Genomic DNA, 26,972 nt, shown 5'->3' with positions numbered 1-26,972 from the left:
TTATTAATAGAATATGTGGTGTGGAGGTCAAAATGTTGAGATTGATAATGGGAAAGCAATTTGTTTGAGTGCATTCAGGTGAAGACAGTGTTGAAAGTTGCATTAGATAGTAGTGGTGCGTTAGGTCTAGCCTTGTGTGTGTCTAATGGAGATTTCGTATGTTGAATGGTGAATGAGAACTGACGCTGTTGCATAATACTGAAGGCTTAGTGTCTCGTAAGCTGTTCTTTATTCCTTATGGTGATGAACAATGACCGTCACGAGGAGTTCTTTGATATACTGTAGAAGGTAAGGAGTGACACTCACTATAATAACTCGAGGAACGAGACGCTCCTCACTCACACTGTCCTACTGATAAGATGAGTGTAGTGTACCGTACCGTCATCACCTCGTCTACCGTAGGTCTTATCTTTAAGTATTTTAAGAGGGATTACCCATCTGTCTGTTTAGTCAGTGGCTCTTGTTTGTACTTAATCATAAGCTTGTCTTTATTGTTTCTCCTTATTTTCCTTTTCTGTTTCTCCATCACCTTTCCCGTCTTTCCTTCCGTCCTTCATTTCTTCCTTCGCCTCTCTTCCCCATCCTCTTCTCTCTGTATATCTCCTCCCCCCACACACAATATAATGCGATCAACCAAATTAAAGATTAGAGTAGATACCGGAGTTGCAGACTCACTGAGTTATCTGCTGGCCTCTGTGTGCTGCATCATGAACCTGGTAACAGCGCCTTCTTTCCTCCCTCGACCAGCCTGTGTGTTCTCATCTGCTTATTCATCTCTCCTGATCCAACTCTCGGCGTGTGTTAAGCGGGGCGCAGGTGTCAACGTCTCTGCTAATGTGAGAGAGTTTGGTCTGAGTCGATACACAGACCCACAGTGTGATGCTGAAGGGGAGGAAGGAAGTCCTGTATTAACGTAACTCATCAGTAACTGTAATAATAGAGATTAATAATGTTTCTACCTGTTATGTTTAGACGTAAGATAAGACTATTAACATCACTATTTTATTTAGATTTTTATGAGGGAGAGTCTAGGTGGTTTAATATTCAGAATATATCATTATACTTCAGTAGTAACTAGCACGAGCATACTTTTACCTCCCCGACTACATGAAACACGAGTCTTATAATCAGTCATCACACTACATCGCCCATAAAGTCCAGGTAAAGGTAAAATCACATTCACAAAAGCCCAATGATTGCTTTGTAACCAGACTAGTTTCTTTGTTGATTTCAGGTGAGTTAGTAAGTATTATCAGCGATAGGTGGTCCTTGAGACGCCGTACAGTGATTGTGGTGGAGATAAAGTGAGGTGGTCACTTAAGGTTGTGGTGGCCAATTGTAGTTGTAGTCAGTGTGGTGTGATCCGCTCTCGTTGTCCCTCGCTGTATAACTCTCTATATCAAGGTTATTACTCGCTGTTATATAAAGAAAATACGAATGTGATGAGAATTCCAATTACCAGTTTGTTTGTTTTTCGAAATGAACGACTCGCTGTCTTATTAACTCACGTAAGAAAGTAAAATTTGGTGGTTATAAGTGAACTTGATCAATACTTGATAAGGCAATCCTGGATGAAGTTTTGTCTAACCAATTGTATGAGAACCAAGTCTTCTCTCTTGTCTTACGGAGGACAAGTGTGAAAAGAACAATTACTTGGTTTACTTAGATAATGAGTCGTTGTCTTACCGGCTCGTGGAAGACAATCGTGAGAAGAAATACGTGAAAATTTTAAGTGAAAGACATTCTCATATACACTAAGACATGATGGAGGACAATTGTTCTCTCGAAAACCATACTTATTGTCTTTTTAAAGTAATTAGAAAAGTTTCGTTAACCGGTAAACAAATAGTGTTCTTACCGAATTATGGGAGAAATTCGTGAAGAAATATCTGTGTAAAGTGTTGGAAGTTTTAGTTAATAGTGCACAGGTGTCTTGGCTGTGTGATTAAGCGACCATGATGATCTTATGGCGGGCAATGTAGTACAGAATCTCCCCTGACTTCACCTCACCTAGCCTATCCTAACCTAAACTAGCCAAGCGAGGACTTAGAGAAACTTGATTTAGTGGGATTTTGTTCAAATTAGTATTACTTAGAAGGAGAACTTTTGTACAGTAGGCCAATGGAGATGTTACTTGTGGTATTTTCTGTTTGTGATTTTGCCTATATCCTCCTCACATTAGCTGAACCTTTACCATCTTGCCCTGATTGATCACTACTGCGCCACCAACAACCTAGGCCAGGGTCGTTAAAACGTCATAGTTATGTTCACTATCTCACCACACTGGCATCGAGATAGGTTGAGGGTGATAAAATATATACTCTTATCAATAGCGTAAAATAATAGGGACTTGATCTCACCCTCCTCTACTGTATATATATATATATATATATATATATATATATATATATATATATATATATATATATATATATATATATATATATATATATATATATATATATATATATATATATATGCCTTGTTATGTATTTCTCCTTAGTTTGTACTCACCCTGAAGAGTGAATTACACAGCGCTTGGGAACTTCGTGTGGTTATCAGCATATATATATATATATATATATATATATATATATATATATATATATATATATATATATATATATATATATATATATATATATATATATATATATATATGCACGTGTGTGTATGTGTCTGTGAAATACGTGGAAGGCGTCCGTCCTCACTTACATGATTGGGGAGGAAGATGTTATTAGATTAAGGGTGGCAGGGCAGGGCAGGGCAGGGCAGGGCATAATGGGCCGGGTGGGATTGGACGTGGCAAGCCTAGGGGTAACTTGAGTCTCCATCCCGTAACACCACACACATTCGCCTTGTTCCTCTACTGATTGTGTATTGAATGAATTTTATTTGATTAATGTGTTTCGTGTGTGTTGCGTGTATGCTGTGTTGCGTGTGTGATGTGTGTGTGATGTGTGTTGCGTGTGCTGCGTGTTGCGTGTGTGCTGTGTGTTGTGCTGTGTGTGTGCTGCGTGTTGCGTGTGTGCTGCGGTTTTGTCTACCTCCGTGAGCTCAGCACTTGGGAAGTACTGACATTTCCCTTGTTATCGCTCCTTCTATTTCCTCCTCTTCCCCCCTTTGTCTTATCCTTTTCCTCTTGTCCCTCTGTTTATTTCTTCTTCTACCTGCCCTTGTCCTCTTTCTTTGTGGCCAAGTTCTTGTTTTCTCTTGTTTATTTCTTTTTCTCTCTTTTCCTCTTTCTCATATCCCCTTCTGTTTCCTCCTCGTCTCTCTAATCTTCTCCCCCTCTTCCCTCATCCTCTCCCATACACCTCGTCTTTCTCTTCCCCAATCACCTATTCCTCATCATCACCTCTTCTCATCTAAACACCATCTTTATCATAACTTTATTTCCCTCCTCCTCTTCTCTCTTTCTATTTACCTTCCTGTTCATGTTAGTCCTGGTTTTCTCTTTGTTTTGCTAGATCTTCTTTCCATTTATTTTCTTCTCTCTCTCTCTCTCTTCTGTCTTGATGTAACTGTTCTCCTCTCATTTTCCTGCTTTTCTCTTTCTCTCCTCTCTTCTCCATCTCTCTCCACCATTTCTCTTGCTGCTCTTCTTGTCTCATATTTTCATGTATTTCTTCCCGCTGATATTCCTCGAGCTATCGATAGACTAAAGTTCCCAGCGACCTTCTCTCTTGGTTCATACTTTAACATGCTCGCGTGTAATCCGGTCACTGAGCCCGGCTTTTTCCACCAGTATTTTTTCTCTACATTATCTATGTTGGCATTAATTATGTTTGTCTTAGTGCAGCTGATATACATGTTATCTATGTATATCTTAGTGCAGTAGTTATCATGCATATCCAAGGACGGATCCAGGAATATCAAAGGGGAGAAGTCAAAGAAGTTGTGGGTGGGGGAACATGGCAAGCACAACGAGCCCACCCAGCTTTTGGGGGCGTAACACCCTCAGATTATATTTTTAATCTGATCAATATCATGGACATTTTAAGGCCATTTTGAAGTCCTGTGCACTTGATATTAATTGACATTCTCAAGTCAATATTAATTACATTTTACTATAGAAAAACGCCTGAGTACAATACTGCATTAAATTAAAGAAAGTATTGAAATTTTCTGATGAAGGGGGGGGGGGGTTCGGCCCCCGATTCGCCCTTGATATCTTATTTTCTTTAATGCTCCTTTGCCAGGGTACAAGACAGTAACTGTACTGGAAGCTCATGTAAACTTAAATTAAGAATGATGCCCTACACATAATACAGTACTGTATTATCCTTCCTGTAACATCAAACAATAAGAAACATGCTTATTGCTTATAAAAATATATATGTATCGGTATGCTCACTTCTCGCGTGCAGTTTTACAGTTGGGCGTCTTGCAAGTGTTGAACATTAGCTTATATTTTCCCCCTTAACTGCCGAGGTCCTTTTCAACGTATGGCTTAGCTTGGTGTCCTGGGGCAGTTTTTAGTTGTGGAAGGTTTACAGGGTGGTGGTAGGTGGAGGTACTTGTGGAGTGATGTTTGGTCTTCTTGGCTCAAACGAGAACTGTATAAGTTTTTTCAGGGGTTGAAATCCATGGATGAAAGTGGGTTAGTATCGTTTTAAAATCTGGAAATATTTTGTGCAGTTCTATTATAGAACTGCACAAAATATTTCCAGGGCTGTGGAGTCGAAGACAAAACCTTCGACTCCGACTCCGACTCCTCAAATTTTTATGCTTCCGACTCCGACTCCGACTCCGACTCCTTGGCCTATTTGTAACAACTATTTCTACCATCCTAATTGTAATTTGTATGTTGTAACCTGCGTAGGTAAAAAGTAAAACACCGTGGCTATACTGCTACAGCTTTATTAATGATCTGGACGATATTTAAGAACTACAAAAAGATGATAGGCTTGACTTTCAAAGCTTCAATCAAAAGAAAAATAAATTTATTAAGAATTCAAGATATTAACTAGAAAACACCATTTACATGTATATCTAAAAGTTCGATCTCAGCATATGAATTTTGTTTAAGCTCATAATCTGATGTGGATCTAAATGATGATCCTACAATTCCTTTTAAAGTAAAGTTATATATTTATGTACATTAAAGAAATGAATACCTTATTAAGGAAAATGGATAAACCTTACATGATTAAGTTATTAAATTAAATTTGCCTTAATCTCACCAAAAACAGGTTGTAGCTAATTGTTTTGTAGCTGAGAGCCTCTGTGCAGTTTTCAATGAAACAAAATTTGATATAATTCAAAATTTCAAATGGTAAAGAAGAGACTATCGTCCAAAATTATAGTGCTATACTGTGCCTGCTACAATAAATTCATAATAATGCTTATAAAATGGAAATAAATTCTTTTAATAATTTAAGAAAATTAGTGGGATCAGTGGAATCACTGCAATGAATATGCCTGAGTTCATATATTTGTTCTTAGGAACAGAATAGCTTCAGTCGGAGTCGGCGTCTGGACAATTTTACCGACTCCGACCTTAATAAAGCCGAAATTTCCTTCCGACCTCGAGGGACTCCGACTCCGAGCTCCGACCTACAGCCCTGAATTAGGCACTCCTGAATGTGCTGCTTATGATCTGTTAACCAAAAATTTGATATCTTGATTATAACTTGTTCAAATGGCTTTTAGAAAATGTTCAAATGATTTTTAGAATATTTTAATTACTTTTTGTAACAAGCACTGATTTTCGCCACTTGTGGGTTTTTCGAGGTCATTTCTTGGTGCTTGTGTATTATTATTCTGGATGCTTAAATAGTTAGCACATTAAATTTTAGTTCAGGAGAGAAAAACGTATTTTTGGCCAAAAACTTTAAGGCTTCTTTTAGACTTATTAATTTTTGTCATTTCAACAAAAACGGATTTTTGTTCAAAATTTCAGTATAGGTACTCCCTGAATGTGTTGCTTACGATCAAGCTAACCAAAATTTTGATGTATCTTGATTATAACTTGTTCAAAATGTATTTTTAGAAAATGTCTTCAAATGATTTTAGAATATTTTAATTACTTCTTTTTGGTAATGCTAATTACCTGCCACTTATGGGTTTTTGAGGTCATTTTCTTGGTGCTTGTGTATTATCTTCGGATGTACTTAAATAGGTAGGTAACATTAAATTTTAGTTCAGAGAGAAAACGTATTTTTGGCCAAAAAACTTTAAGGTTTAGACTTACAATTTTTTATCATTTTCGGCCAAAATGGATTTTGTTCAAAATTTCAGTATAGGTACTCCTCAATGTGGTTGGGTTTAAGGACTGCTAACCAAAATTTGATATCTTGATTATAACTTGTCTAAATGGCTTTTAGAAAATGTTCAAATGATTTTAGAATATTTTAATTACTTTTGCACGCTAATTACTGCCACTTTCTTGCGGGTTTTCGAGGTCATTTCTTGGTGCTTGTGTATTATTATTCTGGATGTACTTAAATAGTTAGGCACATTAAATTTTAGTTCAGAGAGAAAACGTATTTTTGGCCAAAAATCCTTTTGCTTTTAGATCATAATTTTTGTCATTTTTCGGCCAAAAATGGATTTGTTCAAAATTTCAGTATAGGTACTCCAGAATGTGTTTTATGATCTGTTATTAACCAAAATTTGATATCTTGATTATAAATTGTTCAAATGGCTTTTTAGAAAATGTTCAAATGATTTTTAGAATATTTTAATTACTTTTGCAATGCTAATTACTCGCCACTTATGGGTTTTTCGAGGTCATTTTGGTGCTTTTTCAGTATTATTCTGATGTACTTAAATAGTTAGGCACATTAAATTTTAGTTCAGAGAGAAAACGTATTTTTGGCCAAAATCCTTTAAGGCTTTACAATTTTTATTACTACCAAAATGACGTTCAAAATTTCAGTATAGGTACTCCTGAATGTGTTTGCTTAAGGATCTGTTAACCAAAAATTTGATATCTTGATTAAAACTTGTTCAAATGCTTTAGAAAATGGTTCAAATGATTTTTAGAATATTTTTAATTACTTTTTGCAATGCTAATTACTCGCCACTTATGGGTTTTTCGAGGTCATTTTTGGTGTTGTGTATTATTCTGATGTACTTAAATAGTTAGGCACATTAAATTTTAGTTCAGAGAGAAAAATGGTATTTTTGGCCAAAAATCCTTAAGGCTTTTAGACTTACAATTTTTGTCATTTTTGGCCAAAAATGGATTTTGTTCAAAAAAAAAAATTTCAGTATGGTACCCTGAATGTGTTGCTTAAGGATCTCATAACCAAAATTTGACATCTTGATTATAACCTGTTCAAATGGTAATTTGCGGTTTGAGGTCATTTCTTGGTGCTTGTGTATTATTCTGGATGTACTTAAATAGTTAGGCACATTAAATTTTAGTTCAGAGAGAAAAAGTATTTTTGGCCAAAAATCCTTTAAGGCTTTTAGACTTACAATTTTTGTCATTTTCGGCCAAAAAATGGATTTTGTTCAAAATTTCAGTATAGGTACTCCTGAATGTGCTGCTTAAGGATCTGTTAACCAAAATTTGATATCTTGATTATAACTTGTTCAAATGGTTTTTAGAAAATGTTCAAATGATTTTAGAATATTTTAATTACTTTTGCAATGCTAATTACTCGCCACTTATGGGTTTTCGAGGTCATTTCTTGGTGCTTGTGTATTATTCTGGATGTACTTAAATAGTTAGGCACATTAAATTTTAGTTCAGAGAGAAAACGTATTTTTGGTCAAAAATCCTTTAAGGTTTTTAGACTTACAATTTTTGTCATTTTCAGCCAAAAAATGGATTTTGTTCAAAATTTCAGTATAGGTACTCCTGAATGTGCTGCTTAAGGATCTGTTAACCAAAATTTGATATCTTGATTATAACTTGTTCAAATGGCTTTTAGAAAATGTTCAAATGATTTTTAGAATATTTTAATTACTTTTGTAATGCTAATTACTCGCCACTTATGGGTTTTCGAGGTCATTTCTTGGTGCTTGTGTATTATTCTGGATGTACTTAAATAGTTAGGCACATTAAATTTTAGTTCAGAGAAAACGTATTTTTGGCCAAAAATCCTTTAAGGCTTTAGACTTACAATTTTTGTCATTTTCGGCCAAAAAATGGATTTTGTTCAAAATTTCAGTATAGGTACTCCTGAATGTGCTGCTTAAGGATCTGTTAACCAAAATTTGATATCTTGATTAAAACGTGTTCAAAATGGCTTTTAGAAAATGTTCAAATGATTTTTTAGAATATTTTAATTACTTTTTGAATGCTGCTAATTACTCTCGCCAATTTTCATGGGTTTTCGAGGTCATTTTTGGTGCTGTGTATTATTCTTGGATGTACTTAAAATGGTTAGCACATTAAATTTTAGGTTCAGAGAGAAAACGTATTTTTGGCCAAAAATCCTTTAAGGCTTTAGACTTACAATTTTGTCAGTTTTCAATAAAAATGGATTTTGTTCAAAATTTCAGTATAGGTACTCCTGAATGTGCTGCTTAAGGATCTGTTAACCAAAATTTGATATCTTGATTATAACTTGTTCAAATGGGTTTTAGAAAATGTTCAAATGATTTTTAGAATATTTTAATTACTTTTGCAATGCTAATTACTCGCCACTTATGGGTTTTCGAGGTCATTTCTTGGTGCTTGTGTATTATTCTGGATGTACTTAAATAGTTAGGCACATTAAATTTTAGTTCAGAGAGAAAACGTAGGCTTTAGACTTACAATTTTCGTCATTTCGGCCAAAAAATGGATTTTGTTCAAAATTTCAGTATAGGTACTCCTGAATGTGCTGCTTCAGGATCTGTTAACCAAAATTTGATATCTTGATTATAATTTGTTCAAATGGCTTTTAGAAAATGTTCAAATGATTTTTAGAATATTTTAATTACTTTTGCAATACTAATTACTCGCCACTTATGGGTTTTCGAGGTCATTTCTTGGTGCTTGTGTATTATTCTGGATGTACTTAAATAGTTAGGCACATTAAATTTTAGTTCAGAGAGAAAACGTATTTTGGCCAAAAATCCTTTAAGGCTTTTAGACTTACAATTTTTGTCATTTTCGGCCAAAAAATGGATTTTGTTCAAAATTTCAGTATAGGTACTCCTGAATGTGCTGCTTAAGGATCTGTTAACCAAAATTTGATATCTTGATTATAACTTGTTCAAATGGCTTTTAGAAAATGTTCAAATGATTTTTAGAATATTTTAATTACTTTTGCAATGCTAATTACTCGCCACTTATGGTTTTTCGAGGTCATTTCTTGGTGCTTGTGTATTATTCTGGATGTACTTAAATAGTTAGGCACATTAAATTTTAGTTCAGAGAGGAAACGTATTTTTGGCCAAAAATCCTTTAAAGGCTTTAGACTTACAATTTTTGTCATTTTCGGCCAAAAATGGATTTTGTTCAAAATTTCTATTATGGAAGTACTCCTAGATATTGCTTAAGGATCTGTTAACCAAAATTTGATATCTTGATTATAACTTGTTCAAATAGCTTTTAGAAAATGTTCAAATGATTTTTAGAATATTTTAATTCCTTTTGCAATGCTAATTACTCGCCACTTGTGGGTTTTCGAGGTCATTTCTTGGTGCTTGTGTATTATTCTGGATGTACTTAAATAGTTAGGCACATTAATTTTTAGTTCAGAGAAAAAAATTATTTTGGCCAAAAATCCTTTAAGGCTTTAGACTTACAATTTTTGTCATTTCGGCCAAAAAATGGATTTTGTTCAAAATTTCAGTATAGGTACTCCTGAATGTGCTGCTTAAGGATCTGTTAACCAAAATTTGATATCTTGATTATAACTTGTTCAAATGGCTTTTAGAAAATGTTCAAATGATTTTTAGAATATTTTAATTACTTTTGCAATGCTAATTACTCGCCACTTATGGGTTTTCGAGGTCATTTCTTGGTGCTTGTGTATTATTCTGGATGTACTTAAATAGTTGGGCACATTAAATTTTAGTTCAGAGAGAAAAAGTATTTTTGGCCAAAAATTCTGTAAGGGGTAAACCTTACAATTTTTGGCATTTCGTCCACAAATGGATTTTGTTCAAAATTTCAGTATAGGTACTCCTGAATGTGCTGCTTAAGGATCTGTTAACCAAAATTTGATATCTTGATTATAACTTGTTCAAATGGCTTTTAGAAAATGTTCAAATGATTTTTAGAATATTTTAATTACTTTTGCAATGCTAATTACTCGCCACTTATGGGTTTTCGAGGTCATTTCTTGGTGCTTGTGTATTATTCTGGATGTACTTAAATAGTTAGGCACATTAAATTTTAGTTCAGAGAGAAAACGTATTTTTGGCCAAAAATCCTTTAAGGCTTTAGACTTACAATTTTTGTCATTTTCGGCCAAAAAATGGATTTTGTTCAAAATTTCAGTATAGGTACTCCTGAATGTGCTGCTTAAGGATCTGTTAACCAAAATTTGATATCTTGATTATAACTTGTTCAAATGGCTTTTAGAAAATGTTCAAATGATTTTTAGATTATTTTAATTACTTTTGCAATGCTAATTACTCGCCACTTATGGGTTTTTGAGGTCATTTCTTGGTGCTTGTGTATTATTCTGGATGTACTTAAATACTTAAGCACATTAAATTTTAGTTCAGAGAGAAAAAGTATTTTTGGCCAAAAATCCTTTAAGGCTTTAGACTTACAATTTTTGTCATTTCGGCCAAAAAATGGATTTTGTTCAAAATTTCAGTATAGGTACTCCTGAATGTGCTGCTTAAGGATCTGTTAACCAAAATTTGATATCTTGATTATAACTTGTTCAAATGGCTTTTAGAAAATGTTCAAATGATTTTTAGAATATTTTAATTACTTTTGCAATGCTAATTACTCGCCACTTATGGGTTTTCGAGGTCATTTCTTGGTGCTTGTGTATTATTCTGGATGTACTTAAATAGTTAGGCACATTAAATTTTAGTTCAGAGAGAAAACGTATTTTTGGCCAAAAATCCTTTAAGGCTTTAGACTTACAATTTTTGTCATTTTCGGCCAAAAAATGGATTTTGTTCAAAATTTCAGTATAGGTACTCCTGAATGTGCTGCTTAAGGATCAGTTAACCAAAATTTGATATCTTGATTATAACTTGTTCAAATGGTAAAGAAGAGACTATCGTCCAAAATTATAGTGCTATACTGTGCCTGCTACAATAAATTCATAATAATGCTTATAAAATGGAAATAAATTCTTTTAATAATTTAAGAAAATTAGTGGGATCAGTGGAATCACTGCAATGAATATGCCTGTGTTCATATATTTGTTCTTAGGAACAGAATAGCTTCAGTCGGAGTCGGAGTCGGAGTCTGGACAATTTTACCGACTCCGACTCCCACTCCACAAGCCGAAATTTCCTCCGACTCCTCGACTCCGACTCCACAGCCCTGGTTCTATACGAGTATATCATTTAGTAGAGTACAGTACGTGTGTACCAACTACTGTACCAAATGATGTACAGGTATATATCTTTTTCTTCAATTTACTGATGTGAATATCTATTTACATAGGAAGTGTTTATTAAATTTGCATAAGTTTGAATGTCAGCATTTTCCTTCCTCAGAGGAGTTACGGAATATTGGAGACAGTCGCAACATGGCGGGTAGTTTGGCCACTTTTAGTCGCGAACACTTGGTTGTACTCGAACACTTGGTTGTACTTGAGTGGTGACTGCTACTTAAGTGATAAAGGCAGAGGTTGGGTGAACCTGCTTGGTACCCCCAATACACTTAACCTGTACAGCAGTTTTGTAAATCTTATCCCCGCACCTCCTACTGCCTTTCTTTGTGATAAATACTATGTGTTGTTTCAGCCTCAACACATGGGGGACCTCTTAAGTATTTCGTTTTCATTTATGAGGATGCATATTCTTTATTGTGTGTCATTCATGGACATGATTATGAAGAAAAGGTTGATGTTTTGTATACGCAGCTGTTTGTATACTAAGATTGGGCCCTATTTGAGAGACGTGCCAATTCACTTGTGAGTTGGGGGCCATCATCACATCCTACCTACACTGGGGGGGGGGGGCAGACACAAGGGCCAATCCGAATATGGGTGTTTGGTGATGCAATATAATAAACTAGAGACTCACTTACGTGTCACGTATGTGCGCAAAATAGACATTAGAAGAAATATCTCTACAGCTTTTTGTAACATTACATAAAGAGAACCGGAATTGAGGGATTCATTACACTCTTAGAACCAGAGTTTTTGCCCAGGGTATAACTTGCACTCAAATCCTCTACTCTCTTTATTCTCACTTCCGGCATTTCCTCTCATCAGATCCACTTCCCGTGTCCTCATTGTTGAGGTTTAAATCTTGAGGATGCGATAAAGGTAGAAATATTGTAAAAGACATTCCGTGAACGATACTTTTAAAGGGTGTAACGCAATATCTAATCAGTTCCAAGACTTATTTCAAATTTGTATACAATACTGTAATTGTACTACCGCAGTAATTTTCCCAGAACAAACTGTTTAGTTAATATAGTTTCACTCTAGTTCTGATGCCATTTTAGCTACTGTCTTACGTGTTTTAGCTTAAGAGATGCTTTCTCACAGCACCTCCACTTAGGGGAAATAATCGTTGTACGAGTATTTGAGAACCTGGTCCTAGATCTGATTCCTCTCTGCTCATTGCCTGTGTTAAATCTTGTGAACCCAAGTAAAGGAAAAAAGAGATTCCCAGAGACGAACTTTCACTGTACCCGGAAATTAGCTCATTAAATGGGGTAAAAAGATTTCGCAGACAAACCTGTAAAGGGTTCAACTAACTATAGTCAGTGCCATAGCTGGTTCTCTTCCGCGTCTGTTCCAAAAAAGATATAACAATTTGCCGTGAAGGATACTATTTAATGGTCATGCTGGGTGTCTCTTCACTACCAGATGAGTTATGATCAGTGCTTGAAGGTAGTGTTCGTCCCTTTTATTGTGGTGTCCATCGTGGTGATCACTCTACCCCTGGTGCTCCACTGCCTCCACCACTGGCGCTAACACCATCCTCATCACTCCACAGCCTGGCACAGCCTCCGTCACTGACATTAACACCGCCATGATCACTTCATCCACTACTGGCACTAACACAATGCTTCATTAAGTTACTCTCTCCTGTTACTGAACTTGTACTGTACTCAGTTATGTAAGAAACAGCAGGAACTTGATGAAAATTTTTGAAAACTTATGCTTTTTTTTTTTTACATCATAGCATCATGTTGTGAAGGTACAAAAACTGAGTGCATCAGTTCTCAAGTGATATTGTGTTATCTTGTTATAAGACTGTGTGGTGCTCATACGAAAGTCATGAGAACTAGACTGTGACGGTGGACAGGTGTTAACTAGTGAACATCGTAGCTTAAAACCTGTAACAATGACTATGCTGTATGCCCAGCGGGGAGGCTGCCGTACCATAAGTAGCTACCAGACCCTGGAGGAAGATGACTCTTCTCCTAACTACCACCACCTCTTGTCCACCCACCGCCACCTCTCGCCCGAGACCAAGTCCACAAAACACTATGTCAGGAGGTCTGACTTGCTCTTCTGTGTTTACTTCCCACTCTACTGGTGTTACCTCTTCCTTGGTGCTGCCCTCTTCTCAAAGATCGAGGGACCCTTCGAGCAATCTTATATACTCAGTCTGAGACGAATGCGAGCTATCTTCCTGAAGAAGCATTCCTGCGTGTCAGGTAAATTGTCTCTTCCATGTTTCCTCGTCGAGTGTGCGTCTTGAGATCCTCAAATGTTTTGGAGAATGCATTCCATTTTATTAGTAAATATTTATATTTTTTCAATGATTTCATTTTTGGTTTTGAGGAGAGCTCTGTATTTTATTTTACAGTGGTAAATTACTGGTCATTGTACAATTCACTTAGAAACAAGTAAAGAACAGCTAGTCCCTTGAAGCCTTGAGGGTTAGGTAAACTGTGGTTCATCCTAGTTGGGTGTGGCCATAAGCTGTGTAACCTAGCGGGGTACCATATTTTAAAGATCAGAGTACAGTAACGATATACTATACAAGACATGTCATATCTAAATGAATGAATGGACATATGACTTAACATTGGTGTAAATAAGAATCGGCCAGTTTTGGGTAGTTTTGTAGCTATTACTTATACTTTATTATGTATACAGATTTGGACATTTCTCAGTGAGTTTGGCTCGTGAGTCAAGGATAAGACGACAGATACAGACAGATATGAGTAAGTCTTGGGGAAGCTGTCTAAATGATGGAGGGTGTGGTGAGGTACTGTACTTAAGCTGGCATGAACTAAAAGCAGTGCACTGCCAATTTAAACACTTGAACCTCACTAGAATGATCTTAGTTGCTGAGGCCTCTTTCAAAATCCTGGTGGTACTGTACAACGATAGCGTGCTTGTCTCTTACTACTGCATCACGGGTTCAGTCTTAAGTCAAATGCAAGAAAGGTGTAAACACATGTGATCGAACCATCCATGGCAATTCGTCAGGAACAGGGGGGGGTAAACAGACCACTGGCTCTCTTCTGCGTTCAAGTGATAAGTTTAATTTAAAAAACACTTGCCCATATCTCTCTCTCTCTCTCTCTCTATTTCATATTCACCGTTAACCGTAATACAGTACATGTACATTATACGAACACTGACCAAGGAAATCACAGTTTACTATGATTAACTGAAAATTTAAAGAAATTTATACTGTGCAAACTTTCCAAAAATATTGAAACTTTAGCTGAAATAAAAACATTATACAGCTGTAGATCTCAACGGTTTCTCTTTGCTGCTGTCTACCAACTAGTCAACCAATAACAACCAAAGTTTGTATCTAGACATTGATACAAAAATTATTGATACCTGAGCTTGTGTTATGACGTCCTTCTCCTTTGACAGACTCGGACCTCGAGGACCTGATAGTGGAGATCATCAATGCTAACAACCGGGGTGTGTCGGCCGCCAAGAACGTCACCAGCGAACCTAACTGGTCATTTGGTCAGAGTTTCTTCTTCTCCAGCACCATTGTCACCACTATAGGTAATATCTTCACTCTCCGGTACCATTGTCGCTAATCAACAACAACAAAATTTTCGGGATTTTCCTTGCTTGCCTCCTGATTACCCTATGGCAACTCTTCAGGCTGTTCAATCTTTTGCAAACACAATAGTCATTTCTCATAACCTCTCTCCATGTCATTCTTGGCCTACCCCTAACTCCCCTCCCCACCATACTCAAATGTATGCATCTCTTGACCCAGTTGTTCTCCATTTTCTCCACATACACATACAGCACATTTAAAGTCGGCAACTTCATGCAGTCTGTAATTTACACTGCTGGTGTAATCACCGTCCACACTCGCTACATATTAATGAATTATTACCAACATCTTTCTCGTTTTCTCTTTTCCACCACATGACAGTTTTGACATATTCACTCATACCCGTTGACTACAGGGTCGGGTTAAGAGCTTGTGGGGGGGGCCCCAGGGCGAGCAACTTCCGGGGTCTCTTACCACTAAAACTCCATGACAGTATTCAATTTCAATTTCAATTGTTTATTCCTTGATAGAGGAAGCGGGATCCTAGTGCTGTCACTAGGTACCCCTGTACAATGACACCAGAAGCATCTGGCAAGTGTGACAAGTATATACAATATAAATATTATAAAGGGGCTTACTAAAGCCAAAGGAAGGAAGGATATTCCTTTAACACATAATCAATATTATTTACAAAATATCTGGCCAGTATGGGGAGGATCATCGTGTCTCCATCAGGGGGTCGTGGAGTGGTGGTCCAGCAGGCGTCATGGAAGCGTTGTGTGTGGGGACATCTTAGGAGGTAGTGGATAAGGGTGCTGCTGTCGGGTCTTCTGCATAATGCACAAGAGCGTCGCTCAGGGGATGCAGGGATACCACTCTCCCAAGCAAAGTCACATTACAGTATTAAATTACATACTGCACTGACTTTATGATGTCTTTTGGTTTTGTTAGATTCCTCTTTTTATTATTCAGTGCATGTGTTATTAATATACTGTATATAAAAATAAATGAAGTACAGTACCACAATTACCCTGTAGTTGGAGACAAAAGAAAAAATCTAAAAATTATTATGGACAAAGTTGAGGGTAGGAAGGCCAGGGGAAGGCAGAGACTAAGATGAATGACATACAAAACCGTGGAGGTTTGATAAAAACAACCTGAGAATGTTTAGAGTGGAGGACTGTGGTCACCAAACCTCAGATATGAAGACGGGACTCTGATTGATTGACTGATTGATTGAGTGTCAACACACGTCACTTCTGATCATGGATTACTTAAGCGATGGATTGACGGTGTGGAAGGGATTTGAACAGCGGGTGGATAATTGCAGAGACATGTGCAAACCTGTACATTAGGTAGCTTTACTTACTTTTATCCTCTTCACCACTGATCGGCTCGTTAGCCGCTTGGGCGATCGGTCACGTCACTGTTACGCACTGTTGGCAAGTACTGGTCATGCACCGACTCCTGAATATACCTGAACCTGCTCCGGTGTTGGTCAAGTCTGGTCTTGAAAGAGCTCACACTGGTCAGTTAGTGGAAATTTGTAGAAGTTCTCAGGCATGAACTTTCTCCAGTCCTGCTGCTCTTGGCAAAACCTGGGGGTGAAATTAGTTCTACACCAAAGGCAGAGCTGATCAACATCTTGTTGGTTATAATTAAGATCCCTTTAGAAGTTCAAGATACAGATATGAAGACATGCATCCTGATCGATGGACACAACCTCATTCAAGCTCTGGGAAAGCCTGACGGATGTCATACATTTGGTGACTATGCTGTTGTCTTCTAGTGATCAGTGACAGGTCACTTTGGGGAACACACAACCAGGGTGAACATTGTGTTTGACCACTATAATGGAGTTCACTCTAAAAAGGCAGCTATAAGAAACTCACTGATGGACTGCACATCCCACTCCCACAGGTCTGGAGCCATTTTGTTTCAATGAATAAGAGAGAATAAGGCCAGCCTTGCACGCTTTCTCTCGGAACCCTCATGGAAGGTGGCTTCACTGATGTGAAAGATGCAAGGTCAACCATGCAAGAAGACATCAGACTCCACGGAACTCCTGTGGATGCAGATACAAAGCTAATCCTACATGCATACAAGGCAGCCACTTCTGATGCTCTTGCAACTGAGCAGACTTCAGCATCCCCACTGGCACTGATCATGTCAGCCAGATAATAGAACTCATAGACACAGTCCGGGGACACACCCCCAAAGTTGAGTTTCTCCACCTTTGCAGTGGGCACAGGTTACCTTAAAGTCAGCAACATCCTGCAGTCTACCATCTTAACAGTAAAAGTAGTGTAGTTGCCCACCTTCCACCCTCATTAACACATTCAAGAGCTAGCTCTCGAACGTGTTCATCTAGCACCCGAACAACTAAGAAAAACAGATGAATATGGTGAAATACTGTTCTGTACCCTTCTAGGTATGGATGCCATGTCAGTTTGAAAATATGAGTAAATAGAGTGGGTCGAGTTGGATTTTTGGGGAGGGTAAGAAATTAACAGTATTTGCCCGTGTACTAGACACCCTCACTTGTGCCACTGCCTATTAGTAAGGTTATTTTTGCTGTGCAGTACAACATATTTATGCTAACCTAAATCTTTCAGGATATTTGGGGAATGTAACATGAAAAATGTTTTATTTTTTGTTTTTACAGTGTTCCCAAGATTAACTTTGTCATTTCAAAAGAAATTATTAAAAGATTGATTACTTTGACACCCCAGTTTATCTTCTTGCTTCCATTCATAACTTTCACTATAATGTACTGTATTGTCAGGTTATGGTCATGTCCACCCATTGTCTGAAGGTGGGAAGATCTTCTGCATTATATATGCTGTAATCGGAATCCCCATGACATTCATCCTGCTGACGGCAATAGTGGAGCGGTTGCTTATCCCCACCACCTGGCTCCTCTACTGGCTCAACTCTAAACTTGGCCACCTTTACCAGGTACAGTCATTACACTCGAGCATATGTATTTTTCATGGTGTGTTTTTAAGGTTAGCAGTTAATAGTAAAGCATTGTGTAAATAGATTTCCTATGTGTTAAGCAAAGACAACTGTCAGACTTCAGAATTGTCTTATAACCTTCAGGCTTGTTATGGCCTGTATTTATGTCTGTAAGATACATCAACCGGTACATTTAATGACTATATATTAAAAAGAGAAGAAAAGTCATGGAAACATTCAACCTTATTTATACTGTACAATATTCTGTACAGGACTTCATTCACATTTAATGCGATTAATTTTAATTTTCATCATAACCTTCAACGTATAAATACTGTACTGTACTGTATTGTATAACTTTTGGTGACAAGGGAGAATGCTTCAGAAATTCTTTCCTCTCAAATGAAGAGTGATGAAAGAGTAGTAAATGTTTTCTAATTCAATACTGCAGAATACCTTTTTCCACCAACAAATTTTTATGGTATCCACATTACTGTACTGTTGTCTTGACTTTTTCACTCCATAACCATCTTCTTGAGTTTCCACGCAGTAATGAACAAATATTGCAGTGGTATTCTGCCCTTTAAAAGAAACAGCCTGTTGTTGATCTTGAGGTCACCGACTTAAAATGTCAATGTTTTGCTAACAAAAAAAATATATATTATATAATTTTTAAGCCATAATTTAAATATCCATGGACTGAAGGAATTGCAAAGATACCTTTACTCAACTGAGAGGAAATCCCCAGTTGATATAAGCTAATGGCTAACCTATACAAGTGTGGAAAATATCTATGCAGGTATACCTTGATGAGGATATTAGGGTCACTTGATCATGTGTCAGAATTATTGATGTGTTGCTAGCCAAGAGGTTTTCAACATATATTTCCATAACAACCAATAAATGGTATGTTATTTTATTATACATACCGTAGGTCCATGCCAATTGAAATGGGGTGAACCAAGGGCATATAGAGTTTCAAAATCTTAATTTACAGTGACATATCTGGCCAGTGAAGATTGTATGTGTACAGTACTCTTAGTTATATTTAAAATACCCGGTAGTGTATGTCAGTACATTTTACATTGCAGCCATTCAACATTCGAGTGTTTCATCTAACAATCATTGGAGTGATTGCCTTCGTCATCTTCATGGTCTTCCCATCACTCATTTTTGCCAAGCTCGAGCCTGGATGGGACTTCCTAGACTCTCTTTACTACTGCTTTATCTCCCTCACGACCATTGGTCTAGGGGACTACATTCCTGGAGATGCTCGAGAACAACCTTTGAGGCCACTCTACAAAGTTTGCATCACAGGTAAATATTACTGTACATGTTCATTGATGCAGTTTCTTAGTTGCAGACTTTGTACAGTACAGTATTACCAAATTTCCAAAAGGGCGAATTTCCATAACCCGGAATTCTGTATTGCGGGGGATGCCTGTACTGTACTTTAATTTTGATAACAATTTATTTTAATTCATCATTTCTTAGGGAAAAAAAAGATAGGTAAGTGTGATAGAAATGCCATATAGCCAATGTCTAAGATTTACTGTGCTACTTCAGGTTATCTACTGATGGGTTTGACCTTTGTCATGCTTCTGTTACACCTCTACAACGACATCCCTCAATTAAACTTGGGACTCTTCCTCCTACGTGGCTCTGACACTGCTCTTGGGGATCCTGAGCGCATGAGACTGAGTGGCACAGGGGGCGTTGCACCTAAATATACACAGGTAAGGACCCATATACAATAACAGAAGATCTACCTTCATAACCAGTCACTGAACTATGTACCACACATTTAAATATAAACTGGTTTCCTGTAGAGAAATAATGTTAAATCAATCAGAGCATGTTCACTATACTGTACATGTTTATCTTAATCCATTGTGCTATAATTCTTAATTAAACAGGATATGTATACTCGCTCCAAAAAGTAACTTTACAGAATGGTCCAGTGAATTTCAAAACAAACACCACAATTCCTACTGTCTCGGTAGGGTTGTCAAAATCCTTCGTCTATTGTGTCATATTTTTTCACACAAAATCGTAAAGATACTTTCTGAAGTGAGTGTACTGATCCTCGCCATTTACTCCTTGCATAAATCTGTACTTTCCTCCATATTCACATCCTCTTACCCAAGTACAGTACTGTACAGTGGCCTCGTGAGTTACATGCAGCTTGAGTTCTGTGATTCTCGAATTTCAAGTAAACCCCTAAATTCCCCACCTCGAATTCAATAAAATATATTCCACTTAAGTTAGAACCCCCCCCCCCTTTTTTTTTTACCAAAATATCCCTGAATATTTTATCTTAAAGTTTGGTAAAATAAATATATTAAAAAAATCATTGATACAAGCCTTCAATGAAAGTTATTTTTAGGGTGCCAGTCCATGAGCAAAAATATTTACAGTGAGCTGAAAAGAATATAAACTTTTTTTCATATGTTCTAATTGTGTAAGAAAGATGAATGTGATAACATAATGATCCTGAATAAATTATCTACAAGTTTGTTCATATAAAAGATCCTTAAACAAAATATTTTTACACAATATAATGATGGGGACTAAATTCTTTTATGAAAAAAAGTTGATAGGTACTGGAGTTTATAAAACCAGTTCTAATTAAGTAAGAAACACCATGTACAGTACAGTAAATATGATTTAAGATGTAATAATTTTTTTGCAACATATACTGTACATCAATATTCAGTAACCATTCAGAAATTGTTTATGCTGCATTATCCATGAGAAATAAGAAGCATTAACTGTGAATTATATTGTAATTTATGAAACAGTAACCAGTGCTGTACAGTACCACTATAAAAAGTTATGGTTTCGGCCGATTATTTTACCAAAGTTCCAATTGGAACCGGGGCATCATAAAAATCGAGGTTCCGGTGCATCCCTACAGTACATGCCCAGTACTTGCCAACAGTGTTTAACAGACATGTGACCAACTGCCCAAGCAGCAAACGAGCCGATCATTGGCGAAGAGGATAAAAGTAAAAGTATGACCTGAAGATGTCTTGAATAAAGATGAAAGCTAAGGTTCTCCATTGTTTCCCACTTACTGATTGTATAGTACAGTGCAGGAATACCTCGCTATTCGTAACCCCGCTTATCCACAGTTGATATTTTAATACCATAATTTGATATTTGTAAAGCATACCCCGCTTATTTGCAAATGAAAAAATACGATACCTTACAGTAATATTTGAAACCGGACGGGCTAGCTTTAGCTCTCATATTCCAACATAAGGCCCACTTCACACAGGAGCATTTATTATCCCACGTATACAGTCCTGCATAGTGTAGAAATTAATGAAGTTCAATGGGACGGAGAATACGGGTGATAATTCGTGCGTGGGAGATGCTCACCCCAAACCTGTATCTGTTCTGCTAAACTGTGTTCTAGAATTCTTCATATAACAAGCATGTTTTCCCCACATGTCAGTTGTGGTGCATCTATGTTAAGGGCTGGAAGTGCCTTTGATTATGTTTAAAGCAAATAGAGGGAAAATAAAGGTAAATTGACAGTCTTGCACATTAATATAGGACTTAAGAGTACAGTATAAGTAAGATGGCTAGATCAAGGTAAACATGTGATTGCAATGAAGAAGTGTCATGTTTGATAATATTAAAATAATTATTTTGGATAGTATAAAGTGGGGGTGGTTTCTAGTGTTAGTATCATAATGTATAAACCTGATGCTTTAACTTGGTTTACAGAGAGAAGTTGTTATAAAGCATAACATGACCCCATTTTACTGATTTACTGTGTATGCTTTAGGTGTACTTTAAGTTGACAATATGAAATGTATGTACTGTATATGTAACCATTTCATCAAATCTTTATTTTTCTCTTCCATCTATGGTAAAGGAGAAAAATTATCCACAGGTCAACAGAATAGCTTTCATACAAATAAAAATACAGATAAACTTCTTACTTCTAATAGTAGAGCTGTAGTTACAGGAGATCCGTATCAAAAATGTCAAGACATTAATGTGATTGCTGTATCCCCCCTATGAAAGGGTATTGCATGCATCCACTACATGTGTTAAATATTCTACAGCACAACGATCAACCTGTCCGCCAGAATGTGAAGGTGGTCTCTAGGCCTGTAGATTCTCCAAGTCCCGAGGAAGATACCACTCCCGTCCATGCACAGATGCCTCCAATTATTCCAGCAAACCAGTAAATTGCACAAGTTTTTATGTTAATTTAAAAAGAGAACAGTTTAGCTCTTCTTTGCCGACAACTAAAATACGATACAGTACCGGTAATAAACTCCATTGGCTTCCATTGCTCCTAAAAAGAAAATATCATTGCTGATGTTTGATTCATTCTTTGCTGCAAGGTTAGAATATGAGCGTTATTGACAGTGATGTTACAGATCGATAAATCTTTACATTTAGTTCTATATTTTAAAGGTATTATGCAAGTGTTGCAGCTTTATTAATAAAGATGTCACAGACTGAGACAGCTTTTAGGTTTATTTTCCTTTCATGTTGCAATGTTAATTGAAAATTTCTTGCAATAAATGTGTATAAAAAATAAAAAGAAAGCTGCTAATTAAATAGGTTATACTATTGTTATGCACAGACTAGACTATTTTTTTAAGTTTACAACCGAGTCACAGGAAAGTGAAATCATTATTTGTCTATTTGCTCGTCCTTAAAAAACAAAAAACAAAAAAAAATAATGACTCTACCCATTATTAATTGTCTATTTTACACAAACCTTTAGGGGAACTTTAAACTAGGTACGAATACTATTAATTGTTATGTAGAGGATATTTTTCCTTACATTACTCAAATACTGTATATTACATACAGCACAGTGGTTTCCAACAATATCCTCACTGCTTTAAAGAAAATTTAAGGAAGCATTCAAGTAGATAGTAATACTATTAATTGTTATGCAGAGGCTAAAAATGTTTTTCCATACTCAAGTGAGTTAGCAAAATGCCTCTGTCTTTTGAACTAAAAAGTTGCAGTGGTTCTCTTACCTTCACCTCTTGAATTGATACTGTTAGATGTAATTTTTCATTTAATCCTGTTGAACTTTGTGTGCCATAATGGATATCTAAGGTGCATCTCTGTGTGTTTGAAGCCAAGGTCTGGCCCTTAATATTGAACTGAAATAATTGCTGATAGCAGGCCATCCACTTTAACATCTGCAAATATGTCGGCAGAATATGTTTACAGCTTCAGATATTATTGAGTTCCAACTTAGACATACAAGGTACACACACCTAAGTATTATCCACCAACAATATCATAGTTTGCTGTTGCATTGGAAATTCTGTGTTGTCTGGGAAATTATCAGAACAATATCAAATGGTAAACTGTGAAATAAATATAGAATAGATTATTGTATTTGTACATGTTTGTCTTGTCTTTGAACACTACATATGTCTGTTACTGAAGGAAATGTTATCAGTTGTGGAGGTTTAAATTGTGTATGTGGGATTTGTAATGGATTGTATGAGTCTTGTGAATCAGTAGTTGTATAAACTCTTTCCCAATTATATTTTTTACCAGTACAGTAATTATTTATCAGACTGTCCAATTTGTTTGTGTTAACTGAGGCCTGGAAATGTTTGAGGTGTTTGCTGCATATATTTTTAAAGTCGATTTAATATACACTATATATTGATGAGCAGAGTAAATTATTCATGTTTCAAATATCAAGCATTCAAATTACAACTTCAACATGCACCTGTTCATATTCATGTTATGTAATTATATAAAAAATACAGTACTTATAGAATTGAGAATACGAATGGGCACTATCATTTATAAACAATTGTAACTAGTCAATATGTAAGGTACTATAAGACAAGATTACTTATTTCTAAAAGTTGAAATCAGTGCTTTGCATCTTACCTTTCTTTCTAAGAAATGTTTATAGGGTACCCAAAAGTTTAAAATTATAAATCTTCATACTTTCCTTACACATTGTCTTTTTACAATCTATTATTTGTAGTAAATACTATAAGTAACTTAATTTTTTTTACACAAAACTTGAAACTGAAGATGAGCAAGTGACTTCGAAAGTAGTCTGGCAGCCAAACCCTGATTTTTCTCCGAACCAGGAAGTAGCTTCCACATAATTTTATTTTAGTTTTTTATTAATTTTTTTGTCTTTAGAGTGTACTGAATCGAAATCCAGATGATGCCACCATAGCATCCTTGAGGAATTTGATAAATTCAAGATGGTGGCCATTTGGGCCACCAGAGCAGAAAACTGGCATTTCTTGGCTATAAATTATCTCTTCTTGAAGATTTTGGTGCAAAAACATATAATTTAAATCCAATGAGTTTATTTTCCCCTAAAAATGTGGCCTTCTTTTATATTTTTATTAGTTTTTGGGTAAAGTAGCTCACAATAGTTGGTATAAATCATAAATTATGCAAAGTATTATCATCATTTAATTGTTAATAAAAAAAATTCTTCTTTACTTTGTGCCCGAGGGTGAATGACAATACGTAATTTAAATTTATCCTGCAAAGTATCTCATTAAACCAGTGTTAATCATGATGGTGTTTGTAAGAGCTGAATGTGAGGCTGAATGGCTACTATGGTACATCTCTGGGTTGTGATTGTAATGATGGCCTACTTTTTTACTGCTGGTCATCAAAACTAGATATTGCCTGTACTACCTATGTTCAATGGAAAAACTTCCAGAGGAAGTTCTGGCCAGCTTCATGAAAGGCAAGCATGTAATGCATCACAAATCTGGCTTATGGAATAACATATGGTCAGATATGTTTGTTGAAAAGACATTCGTGCGATATGGGCATAGGTCAGGCGGCTTGGTGGGAATAACACTGAAACCCTCGAGTCTGAAAAGATGAGCTCTGGTGTGGCAAAAATGAAAACTGGATGCAAAGAATCAAATGAGGTTACAACTTCCAAAGAAGAAGCAGTATTTAGAATGATATCTGATGAAAAAAGAGCAAAGATAAAGAGAAATTAAAGCTATATATCGATTCATTGAACACTGATGGCTGTCCAAGTGAACTAATCGACATGGTATCTGGCAGGATTTCCTCAGTGCATCATGTTGACAATGATGTAGAACTTAGCCAGAAACAATGAATGAATCAGAATCAACATGGCTGGGAGGATTTTATGGACCCTTAACTAACAAAGTAAAGATGAGGACTGGATAAAAAGCACTTAAAGGTTTGCACTGGAACAACCTTCAAAACAAGAGTTCATCTATGGAAATGTGATGGGTTTCGTGAGTACAAAGAAGATTAGTAAATAAGAATTTTTATGAACTTGCAGAAGACCCAATTGCACTTTTTGATGAACATGGAAACAAGAGAATCAAACAAACACTCTATATTGACAAGGGAATTTCAAATTGAAGTCAGCTAGAATATTGATATCCGGTAATTGATGGATGTACCATACTCTGGGTAATCAACTGGCTCTCTGTGGGTCTGGTGCAAAACATAGAAGATTCGTTTGTTACCTACATTTATTCCAAGTTGAATCAAGCCGATATCTACCTAATACAGTATTTGTTCGCTACATGGAGAATAGCTTCAAAAGTGGAACAAGGAGTGATCGTGCATGCATCAGAGTCAATAGAAAGCATAAATTAAGCCTATCAACCCCTCTCCCTCCCCAGCAAACAGTTTTGACCATAATAAAAAATAAGGTACAGCTCATTTATATGATGTACAAAGCCCTCTTAGTTAGAACACGGCAACTAACTGAGTCTCAGAAGGCATTTAAACACAAACTGGTAATCACCAGCTTGCAAGAAATGCATATGGGTGTGATGATATGAAGATATAACATGAAGAGGCAGATGTAATCCTTCCACACCAAGTGTTGCTTGGGGCAAAAAATGATGCTCGGTGCATCACTTTGCTTTTTGATGGCACCGATATATTCATCCTCCTGCTTCACTACTATGATAAAAAGAAAATGCAGTGCACACTCCTAAAGGTCCGATGTTGAATTTCTTCATCGATGTCTGTGGTGGTGGATAGGTGGGAGCCGAGATACTGAAAGTGGGTAACATTAGAGAGGGTAGTACAGTACTATTAACCTGGATGGATGGTGGAAGTGTGGCTGAACCAAGGGCAGGCTGAAAGAGAATCTGAGTCTTACATACATTCACCTCAAGGTTGAAGTGTGCATACGCATCTGTATCGGTGTTCAGGATCTCCTGTAAGTCACGTTCTGTGTGAGCGATGAGGGTGAGGTCGTCTGCATACCGAAGTTCAGTGATGGAAGTGGCCGACACCTTTGTTCCTGCCTGTAATCGTTTTATGTTGAAAAGTCCCTTCATCCGGTATTCGATGTTCATCCCAAAGGCTAAATTGGCACTGGCACGAGTAAGGAAGGCAGCCAAGAAAATGGAAATGAGAGTTGGTGCCAGTACACATCACTGTTTTACCCCCAATTGGATGGGGAAGAACTCAGACTGAGTGTCTTTGTGCAGGACACTGCTGTCCATGCCATCATGAAGTTGCCTCTCGATGGCGATGAATTTTGATAGCAGTCAAAACGACTTAGGGTCCACCAGAGGGCATCCCTGTTGACCGAGTCAAAGGCCTTAGTAAGGTTGATGAAGCCCATGTACAAGTCACAGTGCTGTTCTCGGCACTTTTCCTGTATCTGACGGGCAGCAAAGATCATGTCAGTGGTGCCACATGATGGTCTAATGCCACATTGAGATTCTGGGAGGAAGTTTTCCTCTTCAGGAAGAAGTCTGTTTAGGATGACTTTGGCAAAAATCTTGCCAGCTATGGATAGCAGCAAGATCCTATGGTAGTTGCCAAAGTTTGACCCCTCTCCTTTGTTCTTATAAATATTGATGATGGAGGTGTCTTTAAGAGCTTGGGGGATTTCCTCCTCCCATATATTCTCCAGGAGAGAGAGTGGAGACGGCTGGTAAGCAAAGGTCCTCCTGCTTTTTATACACCCTGGCTGGGATTCCATCAGGCCCTGTGGCTTTGTT

At 36.7% G+C, this 26,972-nt stretch overlaps 1 protein-coding gene across 2 annotated transcripts; it reads left to right on the top strand.

Annotated features, from left to right (window-relative positions):
- Positions 1-1,330: 1,330 nt before the first annotated feature.
- LOC121878074 (potassium channel subfamily K member 1-like) lies at positions 1,331-24,300 on the top strand. 2 transcript variants are annotated; one of them, XM_042384057.1, is made up of 7 exons: positions 1,331-1,404; positions 13,222-13,699; positions 14,880-15,020; positions 17,807-17,979; positions 19,071-19,296; positions 19,546-19,715; positions 22,059-24,300. In XM_042384057.1, the coding sequence occupies exons 2-7, from the start codon at positions 13,384-13,386 to the stop codon at positions 22,182-22,184; spliced, it is 1,152 nt and encodes a 383-aa protein (XP_042239991.1). In that variant the 5' UTR covers positions 1,331-1,404; positions 13,222-13,383; the 3' UTR covers positions 22,185-24,300. The 2 variants fall into 2 exon arrangements, with proteins under 2 accessions (XP_042239991.1, XP_042239992.1); XM_042384058.1 differs by lacking the exon at positions 1,331-1,404 and adding an exon at positions 1,491-1,508.
- The last annotated feature ends 2,672 nt before the right edge of the window (positions 24,301-26,972 follow it).

This window comes from Homarus americanus, unplaced genomic scaffold, assembly GCF_018991925.1.
Source record: "Homarus americanus isolate GMGI-L3 unplaced genomic scaffold, GMGI_Hamer_2.0 scaffold45562, whole genome shotgun sequence".
NCBI classification, from domain to species: Eukaryota; Metazoa; Arthropoda; class Malacostraca; order Decapoda; family Nephropidae; genus Homarus; species Homarus americanus.
Note: the sequence above shows the minus strand (reverse complement) of the source record. Positions and strands in the feature narration are given on the sequence as shown.